This window comes from Culex pipiens, chromosome 3 (genome assembly GCF_016801865.2).
Source record: "Culex pipiens pallens isolate TS chromosome 3, TS_CPP_V2, whole genome shotgun sequence".
In the NCBI taxonomy this organism is placed as follows: Eukaryota; Metazoa; Arthropoda; class Insecta; order Diptera; family Culicidae; genus Culex; species Culex pipiens.
Genome location: NC_068939.1, coordinates 171,904,424 through 171,917,746, shown reverse-complemented (window position 1 = coordinate 171,917,746; position 13,323 = coordinate 171,904,424). Strand labels below are relative to the sequence as shown.

Sequence of the window (13,323 nt, the reverse complement as noted above, 5' to 3'; positions counted from 1 at the left end):
AATTTATATTAAATGAACAGAACTTTCTGCAATTTTAACATTAGTTATTAATACCGTTTTTTTCGTTTTTCGTGAAATTTTTAATTTGGAATTATGAGCCCCGTGAAAATTAATTTTTTTTAGCGTGAAAAATCACTAAGCCTATTAATTAGTAATGGTCCATCATTAATGAAATACTCAAATTTAGAATAATTAGAGAATTCATTCTTAGAATCTGTGTGCTATGGGTTTCCTATGCAGATTGGACCATTTGAAAATTTAATCTAGAATTTAAATATGCTTCAAGAACAAAAATACAATTTTTAAAGCATTTGTAGTTTTGGGAATAAAATTTCAAAATTTCAATAAATTGTAACAAGAGAGCAAGATTTCAGCCATCATCAGTCTATTGTGAAAATGAAAAAAAAATGTATCTTTTGAAGGATTTTTTTTGATCAATTTCGTGTCTCTGGCACGGTTGTAGTTATGGATGTAATTTTTTTTTAGTTTTGAGCAAAATATTTTTTTTTATTTATTTGATATTTGTGAGGGGACATAAAATGCAATCTAAAAAATTCTAAAAATTCCAGAAAATGAAACAATCTTTGACCAAGCTATTATATTTTTAATATTAATTTTTCGAAAAATTCGGAATATGGTAAAAAAATAATTCAAGTTGAATAAAAATTTGCATTAATAAAGTACTCTAGTGAAATTTTCAAGTGCACAAACTGATGATGCAAAATGGCTTCTTTGGGCATACGGAAGGTACTAAAAAAATAATTTGAAATAGAAGGCAAGAGTGTCAAACAAAGGGAAATTTTTGAACAAATCTTTAAAATTAAAAAAAAAATAAAATTTTTTGCTTTTAATTTTGAAAAAAAAACCTGAAAAAATTGAGCTTGCAACCAAGATTGTTTTGGAAGCATTTAAAAAAAATAAAAAAGAATCAAAAATTGGAGTTTTCAACACCAAAAGTCTGATATTTATGGTTATTTTTTCTTTATTTCTAGAGTTTTATTTAAAGAGGTTTCATAAGTTGCTGTTTTTCAAATGTTAACAGGACGTTTTTTTTTATAAACTCTGAAAACCCATATTTAAAAACAGGAAAAATACCCTACATTTTTTTGACTTGCTTGCTACTGGAAGCTGAGAATTAGCCTCCAAGTGAATAAATTTTGAGAAAAAAATAAAAAATATTTAAATAATAAAATATGCTTTTGAATTTCTGATAAAAAATCTCGGAAATTTCAAACCTTTCAAATTGAAATATTTTAGATTGTGAAAATTAATCCAAACTTTCAATTGATCTGAATGTGTACAAATAATTCTACTGATTATTATTCATGGATGTTGCTTTTCATTCACAGCAAAAAATTGTGTAAATTTGGAAGGTGTAATTTTAGAAGGTTGAATATTGCCTCTTTTATGATGTAATTTTACCTCAATTTAGACTGAAAAGTGACAATGAATAATAGTGGTAAAATTACACATTTTCAGAGGCAAAATTACACATTTTTTCTGACATAAAAGATGTACCTCTTTTTAGATGAAATTTTACCATGATTTTTTTTCTGTGTTGTTCTTTCATTCTTTTCTTAAGAGATTCAGGTTTTTGCCGTTTAAAAAAAACATATATTAGGGTGCAAAATTTAAATCATCACTTCCTGATCAAGCTCACATTGGGTGGAGCTGTAAGGATCCCGAGTTTAAACAAAATCAAAGATATGTAAATTTTAACAAAAAACTTGCTCGCGCATTTTCACTTGGACGTGGTCGTGCTAAGACAGTTCTCTGTTACGACCGAATAAGCACACCCGCTTGGTCATTAAAAGTTTTAGAACTAAAAGGAACATATTTACCAAAAATAGAAAATTTCCTCAAGAATAGGGGCAAAACTTCAGGAAAATCGGGATTCTAGGTTTTTTGAGCTTAACCAAATTTGAGCTTGACCAGAAAAAGTTGGTTTTGAGTTTTGAAACGATTGAGGTGGAATGACCCAAATATTGACTTATTGTTATAAATGATGTTTTGGCATTTCTGTTAATTCTGGCTAAATTTCTCGAATCGCCGTTGAAGCTCAAACTTCAGCATTCAACGTTTCCACCTCCCTCACGTGCGTGTGACCCATTTCCAAGGGACCATCATCTCTCCAGTGGGGCATCTTAACGGCAGGTGACGAGTGTATGTGTGTGTGTTTGTAAGCAATGAAAGAAAGCAAAAAAAACTTGTGTGAAGTGTATTTGTTCCGACAACAACAGACATATCGTTCCTCTTCTGAACGTCCCCTCATCTCAACAGTCGTCGTCCTTCTTCTTGGTTGGGCACGAAAATGCTGCAAATGTATGCTAAAACGACTGCTGTGGCGCGGCAAGAGAGAGAGATACTACTACAGGAGAAACGCAAGCAACGGACGCGAGTTCAAGCCCCGAACAAAGCAAATAAAACACTTTAATAACAAAACAATAGAGCGAGAGAGAGAGAGAGAGGGGAGGAGAACTCGCGCGCACTCACCCAAAGAGATGGGCTAGTATATGCAAGTGTGTGTGTGTGTGTGAACAATAACAGAACAAAAGCAACAGCAGCAGCAGCCGTAGATCGGCACTAAAAGCCAGAGAATAATGCACACTAGATGGAGTGAAAGAGCGAGAGAAAGAGAGAGCATGAGGAGGTGAAAGCGAGTTAGAATAAGAGAAAACGTTTGTGAAAGGCGGCGGCACAACACTTAAGAACTGGGCTCAATTATTCATAGAAAAGTGTTGTTGCACTGAAAGAGGCCGGCACTGAACGGCGCAGGGTTTTGTTGTTGGGTTTGAAGATGATGGTGGGGTTAGTTCCTAGTACCCAGATGGAAGATGAAAAGGTTTCTCCCTCTTTTACTCAGTGGAAACTTAGTGAGTGTAAAATGCAGTTGAATAAAACAGAGTGAGAAAAAACCCTTTTTTGCTATTTTATTACTTTCAACACTCATCTCAAGTTTATGCAAATAGTTGTAAAAATAAAAAATTTCAGCACGATTCATACGATGTTTAGTAAATTGGATGAATTCGACGAGTGCTGATTTTTTTTTGCAAAGATTTAACAACAATATGTTTTGTAATTCCGGAAAAAAACCCCTCGAATTAGATTTTTCAGGTGAAACTTTTTTTTTACACTCGAATGTTATTTGCCGTCAAGATAACTGCAGCAGCCGTAGATCGGCACTAAAAGCCAGAGAATAATGCACACTAGATAGAGGGAAAGAGCGAGAGAAAGAGAGAGCATGAGGAGGTGAAAGCGAGTTAGAATAAGAGAAAACGTTTGTGAAAGGCGGCGGCACAACACTTAAGAACTGGGCTCAATTATTCATAGAAAAGTGTTGTTGCACTGAAAGAGGCCGGCACTGAACGGCGCAGGGTTTTGTTGTTGGGTTTGAAGATGATGGTGGGGTTAGTTCCTAGTACCCAGATGGAAGATGAAAAGGTTTCTCCCTCTTTTACTCAGTGGAAACTTAGTGAGTGTAAAATGCAGTTGAATAAAACAGAGTGAGAAAAAACCCTTTTTTGCTATTTTATTACTTTCAACACTCATCTCAAGTTTATGCAAATAGTTGTAAAAATAAAAAATTTCAGCACGATTCATACGATGTTTAGTAAATTGGATGAATTCGACGAGTGCTGATTTTTTTTTGCAAAGATTTAACAACAATATGTTTTGTAATTCCGGAAAAAAACCCCTCGAATTAGATTTTTCAGGTGAAACTTTTTTTTTACACTCGAATGTTATTTGCCGTCAAGATAACTGTCTAACTTCAAAACAGTATCAAAAATTTGAGCTTTCCATCATTAGATTTGTTTTAAAAAATCTTGAAAATTGCAATGGAATTTAATGTGCAATCAACAGAAACTATTTAAAATTGATTTTCCCGCGTTGAAAATCATTTAAAGCAAAATTTAACTGGTTAAAAATATTTTGAATTTCAGTGAAATGTTAATGAACAGTACAAGAAAAAAAAGTTCTTTCGCTAAGAAATATGTTTTTAATAAAAATTATGTTCTTTAGACACTAATGATTGAAAAACAGCTATTCTGGTATGGGAGCATTCTTTTATTACGTAACGCAAAAAAATGATATTTAGACCTTCTCCCCCTCGTAACATAATTTCCATTTTTTTTTGTACGGCCTCCGACCCCCGACTTCGTTACGTAATAAAAGAAGGCTCCTTATGTTCTGTATTTTACAAAACCCTCCTCGTCATTGCAATTGGTCAGAGTCGAGGGACATAAATTTCAAACAATATTCGCAACGGCCTAAATTATTTTTGTAAAATTCAAATATGTTAAATGAGCTCATATCCGTTTTTAAATAAGATGTGAAAATTGAGAACAAATGACACCGACAAACAACATTTCTGCGCAGGCTCAATTTGAACTTTAGGGTCCCCAGAAACACGTGCACCTTGATTTTTTTCAAAAAATATTTAGACAGTTCTCCGAAGTTTGTAAGGAGAATTGTACAGATTAGAGCGTCCAATTTCCCGGGGTTACAAAATTCCCGGGAAACAGGAAATTTTCAACAAATTTCCCGGGAAATCCCGGGACATCCCGGGAAATTTGAAATTTTACGAAAATTATTCTGATCCTGTTTCTGATTTATATTTTGCAACAGAATTGTATAGAACAGCAACTCAAATAGTCAAAATGAGTGTGAGGATCAATGAATGGCTTGAATTCTTGTAAAAAATCATGCAACTTTGAGAAAATATTATAAATTTTCTATTTTTTTATGCAGTCTTTCAAATCGTCCCAAATAAAGAAAATACTACTAGTATTTTTTGTTGAGAAGTATTTTTTAATCAAAGTGTATGGACAATGAAAATCTATGCTCCACAACAATAAAATTGCTTTTAAATTTGTCTCAGAGCAGAAATAACGTTTTTCATGGCAAATTACTTATTTAAATAGACAATCATTGAATTCGCCTTAAAAAAGCGCTATTTAACTTGAAATCACAACTCAAAGTTTTACAATATTTTAAGCAAGTTTTTGAAATATGGTTGCATTCTTTGGGTAAATTTAACTGACACGAAATTGTTTTTTTAAATGATTTTTCAGTTATATGGTTAATATGGTATAATATATTAATTAGACTAAAATAATTTTCATAGTGTAAAAGTGGTTGAAATTTAACGATATTTTGTCATATTTAAAATTTATAACTTCAAACAGTTATTTCTCGAATACTTTTAAACAAATTCTTCAATTTTCATCCAATTTGGTCAAGGTAAACAAAAATGGTGAATGTCTTATTTTCAAAACAATATAACAAAAAAAAATCGTTAAAATAGGTTGCCGAAAATAAAATAGGTAATATTCATTCCATAATAGAGTAATTTTTGTTGCCCTTCATATAAGCAAACAATATTCCTAGTTGTGAATGCTTCAGAAATAAATATAAGGCGTCATCCATAAAGTATGTCACGCTAAAATTGGCCAAAATTAACCCCCCCTCCCCCCTATGTCACACTTTGTCACGCTGGCTCTGACCCCCCCCCCCCGTTAAGTACGTCACGTTTTGTCGGACCCCACCCCCCACAATCTTTTTATTACAATTTTAGCATGATTTATAAAAAGGATTTTTTTAAATTCGGAATTCAATCGACATAGTTTTTAATTTTTACCGGTGGCGTTTGGATTTTTTTTTCAATGTTGTAGTGACAAAAATCACCATCACAGTTTTTTAAGCATATTAAATCTATTATCAAAAACTCTCTTTTTTAAAGCCTTGATTCGTGTTTGATTTATGGCTAAAGTTTATCAAACATTAAACTTTTTTATCTATATTTTAAGAATGTATTTTAAACATTAAAGAAACAGTCTAGCGTGACGTCACAGTCTCATGTAGCCCCCCTCTCCCCCTTGTCACACTTTGTCACACTTGCGATAACCCCCCCCCTCCCCCCCTAGAGCGTGACGTACTTTATGGATGACGCCTTATCTGACATGAAATTTACAGACAAGCTGATTAGTTCAATATGAACAGTAGATTGAAATGAATAAAGTCAAATAAGATTCAATAATTATTATTTTTTGTATGATTTCAAGTGCCAAAAAGGTAGGAAAATGTATACTTCCGCTTGTATTTCAGGAATTCCCGGGAAATTTACAAAGTGTAAAGTAACAGGATATCGTTCCCAAATAAATTACAATTACAATTACAATTTCCCGGGAAACCGGAAATATTTTTCTCCGGGAAATCCCGGGAATTCCCGGGACGGGAAATTGGACGCTCTAGTACAGATTGCTTCAAAAGTAAAGAGTTTTTCTTGAAAACTCAAAGATAGTTAAAATAACCTAACATTTTGAGATTGAATACAAAAAAGGTTAAATAACTTTTTAAATAACGATGATTTTTTTTAATGGAAAATTTCATGCCGAAAGTGGGAAAATTTGAATTCTGACTCGAATAAGTGATTTAAAAAATGTAGTAAAACGGAGTAACATTTAAACCTAAACTCCCAAGCTAAAAAGAAGGCAAATACAAGGATAATTTTGCCTCGTTTGATGTGAAAAAAGTCTACAAAATACTTTCCCTCGAGTGTTTGAGGCTCTTATAGAAATGTCAAAACATTTGAAAATTTCAATTAGGTAATATTTTTTGATAACGTAGTTTCAAAGTATTAGTATACAAAATTTATCACAAAATACCGTTTTTAATATTCCAATTTTCATAACTTGCAGTATAGATTGCAAACAATGATACATTTTGCTTGAGTTTTCACTTTGTTAACGTTATTTTTTAAACAAAATACAAAAAATCATAGAATATTTCTTGAAAAAAACTCAAATTTTCCTAATTTGCACAATGTGTATCGAACGATGTGAAATTTTATTTGCATTTTAGCTGAATTTGTCCCAATTTAAGGTCGCAACAACAATTTCAAAAATTATACAACCAAAAAAAAAACAGATGAAAAATTTAGCGATCCAATTGTTTGAATGCTTCCATAAACTGAGTTATGATTTTTAAGCTAATAATTTAATCTGCACTGTTTTTGATATATATTTTTCTGTTCCACTCAAGAATGAAATTTTGTTAATTTTTTTTTAAAGTTATTGGTGTGATTCAAATATTTCATAAACACGAATGAATTTCACACACAACTTTTTACTGTAGTTGCATTATGAAGAATATTTTTTTAAGTTCATCAATTTAAATATTGCCTAGATTATTTTTCAAATGAAATGTTCAACCCGTCTCAACACACCTCATTGCAAAATTGCTAAGAAAACAACAAGTTAGAGAGAGATTCAAGTGAGAAAATAAGAGCACAAAAATAAAAAATAAAGAGCTAAAATACACAAAAATCTGCTAATAGCGTTGTCTCAACTGGTGATGAAAGAAATTTTCTCTACCGCAAAAAAAAAGAGAGCTACCCATTATTGAAAGGAGGAAAGATGCGAAGCAAAAAACTGGAGCAGACGACGACAACCTGATTGATAAACAAACCTTTTACTCTGGTCGGTTTTGCCTTTTAATGGTAAAGGAAACCTCAAATTGTGAATAGAGGATGCGAAAGTTGTGTGTTTGTGTGTTTTTTTTTGCTACATCTTGCTAAGTATACTTTGTTATTGTTGAGAGAGAGAGAAAGGGAGAGTTGAAAGAGGTTTTTTTGTTTTAAAGATACAAGAATGCCAATTTTAGATCCGGTTCCAACATTTTTGATAGCCCATAATGGGACTTATTAGGAGTTCTTATTGTTCCAATTTCAAGAAGTTCATTGTTCAATTTGTTTTTTTTTCGAGTGTGGAAATTGTGGGGAGAAGAAAAAAGGGTACAAGCACACAATAGAAAGCCTAAAGAGAGAGAGAGAGAGACAAGAACAGATAGAAGCTGCGAGACGTTTCACTGTTTAGCGTGACTTCGGAAAGGATAGAACAATAGACACACGCAGAGAAAACCTCGATGGTTGGACACTTTTGCTCAATGGGCAGCGTCAAACCAGTGGGGTTTTGCTGTACTGAAAGAGCTTTCATGAAGCGGTGCACTGTTGTTGGTGGCTCAATATTCCTCGAGAGTTTTTTTTTCGTTTGCCACGTGGTGCGTGGTGTTGGTGCATTGTTTTGTGGACAGTGTTGCCAAAATTGTACCATTTTGGCAATATATGCAAATGCATGATGCAGAGATTGACAGACAGAGAGAGAGAGTAGAGTAGAGCGTTTCTAGAGCGAAGTACATACTATGCGCCACATACAGTCGCATACAGCAACTAACTGTCACTCGTAACATGCAAGGATCCTCACCGATGGGTCGCCACGAACCCCTTCGGTATGGTTTGGGGATCTGTCCGGTTTCGGCGTGGTTGGCCAGGTTGGCCACGATGTCCTCGAGCATCTGGGACCGGGTGCGTTCCTGCATCCGGGCGAACTTGGGCGCCGAGTAGGACGCCCGCTCACCGTTCACGATCTTCGTCAGCAGCCATTCTCTGGAGTGCAAGTGCGTGAAAGAGTTCTTGGTCCAGCAGTCTAAAAAAAACAAACAACTCAAACAAAACTCACCTGAACATCGGACCCTTCTCAAACACCGATTGCTCCCAGAGGTACGGTTTGTAGGCACCAACTTCGTCCCGCGTCACCACCGACACCTCGTACCGGGTCGGTTTCCGCTTGATCCGGGCTGACACGCGAACCTGTAACGAACCAACAAAAAAAAGTTTTTATACACGAAAGAAGTTACTTTAAAGGAGACGCATGGTAGTTTGTACCATCAGGCGCCTCCCTCAAACTAGCACTGGTCATTTCATCAACTAAACTACAACCGACTTTCATTCTTCCATTCCGTTTCTTCCTCCCATAGACAACATGGACGTATTAATTTCACTAACGAGCTACACTACAACAACGTCGGTTTGTTGGTCATCCCCTGTGGAATAACCCGTTCCATGCCGTGTCCTGTCAGTGTCGTCGTTGGAGAGCAGACTCTACAAACGAGTGCACCACGGTAACTCTAAGCAAAGAGACGTAAATATTCTTTGGTATGGAGTTTGCTGAAGCCGTAAAGGCAAAAATGGCTTCAATTTTTGTTTTTTTTGATCATTTAAAATAGGAGTGCTCAACTTTATGGATCATATTTTTCAGCAGCAGTGGTCCACCATGTTTGACAACAAGTGTGCTGAAGGTTTGATAAAAAATAAAAGGGGTTTATCAAGTAGTGTTAAAAAAATGATAAATTCATTTTTATTTTAAGAAAGAAAAAAAGAGAAAACTTAAAACAATTGACTCGAGTTTTATTGCTACTTTTAAATGCATTTCCAATAGTAAACATTTAATAAAATTTTATATTAATTTTAAACTCATGAAAATATGAATTTTGAAGCTTGCATGTAGTACATTTTCGATTTTAAATCATATTTGTATTTATGTTCCTGGTTAATGTTTGCTTAAAAATATCAAATTTATTCATTAAAATTCAATAATACCATTAACAATCACAAACCTGCCAAAGTTTTGGTTGAACAAGCTAAATCAGAGCAGACACGTGATATTTGTACACAAAAAATATATGTAATAGTCCAATAATTTTTTTTTTTTTAACATTGTTATATGATTTTAATTTCTGAATAAATTCCATACATTCAAAAATTTGGTTGAAACTTCGTTTAGCGGTTTGCAACCTTCTAGAAAGTTGTTTCTTGTCTTATTTTGCACATGAAACACATCATTTGATAAGTTTTCTGAACTGTTAATATAAAGTTTCCAATAATTAATAAAGAAATTTAAAACCAAAAAACTTAAAATAGAGATATCTCAGAAATTTCCCGATGAAACATTTCGCTCTTAGAAGCATTGGAAAGCTAAGAAAATTTCCTATAAGACACATTTGAAAGAAGCGATTTTTTTTCCTGAAAAGTTTGTTCTAGAAAACACGCCGTGAAATGTATTTCTCAATTATAATGAAATAACAAATAACCTGATATCACAAACTTTAAAAATAATATTAAAATTTTGGCCTAAATTAATCTTTTTTATCTTGCGTCTTAATTTTACAATTAAACAAAATATGTTAAATCAATTTAAAATTACTAGAAATTTAAACAATGAAGGAAAATATATTTTGAATAGTTTTTGATTCATTGCCCTTCAAATTTCTTTAAAAATATTTTAGGTTTATTTCATGACAATTGCAAGAATTTTTAGTTAAACTTTATTAAACTTTAAATTTCATTAAAATTTTTGAAGTTTTTAGAAAAAATATTTTTTTGTCCCCTGGCCTGAATAAGCCAACTTTGAAGGGGGGGGGGGCGACATAAACTTTGAAAAATATTTTCAACGGCCTAAACCATGATATAAAAAAAAATATTGGGAATGTACGTTTTAATAAAAAAAAAAAAAACAATAATATAAATATTTAAAAAAAGGATTAAAGAAGAGAAAAGGACTGACTCACAAAATATGGATGAATTTAAAAACATTTTTTTCCCTAAACTTTTACTTCTTCTACCAAAAATTCCAAAAATTCAAAATTTGATTATAGATTAATAAGTACATATTTGATTGAAAGTGCATAAATAAGCATTATACAATGTAAATAACAATCGATCGATTCTACAAGTTTGTTGAATGAAAATTTCAAGTTTTTTAATTTTTTTTTCCCTTCAAATTTGTTTGAGGGAATTTTTAAAAGGGCGAGGAAACAACAATTTATAATAAAATTTGCTTCGGCTTTCAAATCGATTAAATTTTTTTTCCATGAGAATTTATTTTCTTTGCCTCATGATTTTTAAGGAAATTTGAAAGAGGAGACACTTTTATTTAAAAATAAAATTCACATTTGAGCAATTCTCTCCCAAAATCGGAAATACATTTTTTTTGTATTTATTTATTTGGCTCAAACTATGTAGGGGCCTTCCCTATGACCAAAGAAGCCATTTTGTATCAATGGTTCACCCTTAAAAGGCTCCATACAATTTTGGCAGCTATATCTAAATAGTAATAAAATTTTTGAAATTATGTGTGCTTTGGAGAATAACTTTTTTTTTACACACAAACAATTTCCTAAAACCCTTTCTTCAGATTTTTTATATGCTTTTTGAGACAAAACCTACAACTTTTGAATCTTAGAGGAGTGAGGACCAAAATGTTTCCACCAAGCTATGATTTGAAAAAAAAGTTTTTTTTGTGATATAAATTGAAATTGTACTTTATTTTTTTCTTCAGTTTTTTTATGCAAAATAAAATTTACAATCGAAATTTACGTTATAGAAAATTGAATAAAGTGCGCCAATTTCAACATATAAGGGAAATATACCCATTCTCAGCATAATAAGCGGTCGTGTTTGCATGATGCTGGATAATCTGGAGTGTTCCTTGAAATATACACAGAAAAAAAAATGATGGTAATATTCATCAGGAAATGGTGACAGATTCTGTGTCAAAAAATGATGAATTTTAACTCAGAAAATGATGAATTTTTATCAGTTTTTGATGATTATTCATCAGGTTTACATTTTTACACATTTTTTATGTAATATTACTCAAAAAAAGAGGTAATATTCAACCTACCAAATTTTCAACATTCCAAAATAAAACTTTTTTTTTCTGTGTACTAAAACCAAGTACACCAACCAGTAGAGTAACTTTTTGTGAACATTTCTGTTTAATTTGACTTTTACTTTCACAAGCATTTAAAAAATATATTTTCCAAGTCTATTCTAACCTGACGAGAATGCACTGGGCCCCTCCCATTTTTCCATTTTCAGCTTAGTTCTTTTTTCTTCCAGCGCTCTTTTGAGTCTGTCTAGTGCTGCCATTTGTGACGAAATTTTATGCCAACACTCACGAAAAGTGGCATTTATAGAGAAAGTTTCCTGGCATCACTGGTTGCGCTGCTGGTGGTGTTGGTGGCCACCCTTTGTTCTTTATTTGCCTTCGCTTCTCGCTCAGTTTTTTTCGGCCTTCGATTGGAATAGGTATAAACGTCAAGTGACTCGGTGCTTTTGTTATTTTGATAGCCCTTGCTAATTATTTACATGTTTCGGGATAATTTTTCAAGTGAGTGACTAACTAATGCACAAAAGAACATGTTACCGGTAGTTGGATGCAATTTAGGCGCTATGAAAACCTTAGCGTAAGTGAAAATATATTAATGGCAACTTTGGTTAAGTGGTTAAGCTCAAAACGAATGAAAATTGAGGAAAACGAAATATGCTCAATTTTGGAATCTCAAAAAAGTTTAATCTTATAAATACATTTAAAAAAAAAACAATAAATGCGCAAATTTAACCCCTAAAGCTCAACATAGGACAACTATGCTACGATCAGTTATGCTCTCTGACCGGGTTGCTAACGTTACACATCGAAATAGCACGTGTGGTCGTCTGTACATTTCCATTTCTCCTCTCAAACCCTAGCCCAGGATGAGAGCGGCAAAAATAGTAGCGTGTCAAAAACTTCACCGTTCAATTCCCTGCGGAGTGCTTGCGGGGAGTAAATTTGTAAATGAAAAGGGGTATTTCCGTTTTTGTGGCTTGGTTGTGTTTAAAAATGGTCATATTTGTTGGTACGGTACTTTTTTTCTTTGTGGAAGCTACTCTCTAGTGTGGAGAATACAGTTGATTTGATAATAATTTGGTAACATAAACATCAAACGGACTTTTAGGTAATTTGTAATAATACTGTAGAAGGTATTTTATGTTGAGTGTACAGACATTTTAATTGTCTAACGTAATTCTGACAACACTGTGGCGCTTGAGTGGGTTTGACATTTCATTTTGAGGGAGAATGAAAGAGATAGAAGATTGAACGTTCGGCTTTGGTTGCGCTGTTTCCAGCTGTGGTTCATGAGTTCGTTGAAATAATTCGAAGAGAACGGATGTCATTTTTGAGCTGCCCAAGGTGGCGTTTTTACAAGCGTTTTTATTTGAATTTATTTTCGTGATTCAGAGACGCTGAATTCACGACAATGGCGCGGTTTGGTAGTTATTTGAGTTTGAGTGGTATGGTGAAAGTGAAAGTGTAATTTTGTGAAAATTGACAAGGCTGAGTGCTGCTATGGGAATGCTCAGAGGGAGGTAAGATGGCGGTCGAGACTGCAAGGAAATGCTTAAAGATTTGCATTGGTGTTGGTGCGATAAAGGGCGTAAGAATTGGGGATTGACGGAAAAGTGGAGGTCACGGAATGACGTGGAATTGCGTTCAGACTTGTAGTTGGGTTCGGTGATCTAAAATAGAATTAGTGATTTTAGTGATGTGAACGATGTTTTGACCTGGTTCAGGAAAAGACGAGGGAGTTGCAAGAGATGCCTCCCAAGTTGTGAATGGAAAAAATGAAGCGATAGTTACCCAAACAAAAAAATGTATTATATAA

General features: G+C 33.3%; 1 protein-coding gene across 9 annotated transcripts in view; it reads right to left on the bottom strand.

Moving 5' to 3' along the window:
- Positions 1 to 13,323, bottom strand: part of LOC120423362 (uncharacterized) — a 346,647-nt gene that overhangs the window by 9,913 nt on the left and 323,411 nt on the right. For 6 of the 9 annotated variants that reach the window (XM_039587141.2, XM_039587158.2, XM_039587166.2 and 3 more), the window contains 2 exons: positions 8,517 to 8,647; positions 8,199 to 8,443 (listed from right to left, as the gene is read on the bottom strand). In XM_039587141.2, the coding sequence (XP_039443075.1) occupies positions 8,199 to 8,443; positions 8,517 to 8,647 (376 nt within the window). The remainder of the gene's footprint in view (positions 1 to 8,198; positions 8,444 to 8,516; positions 8,648 to 13,323) is intronic. The other 3 variants (XM_039587172.2, XM_039587188.2, XM_039587205.2) reach the window with 1 other exon arrangement.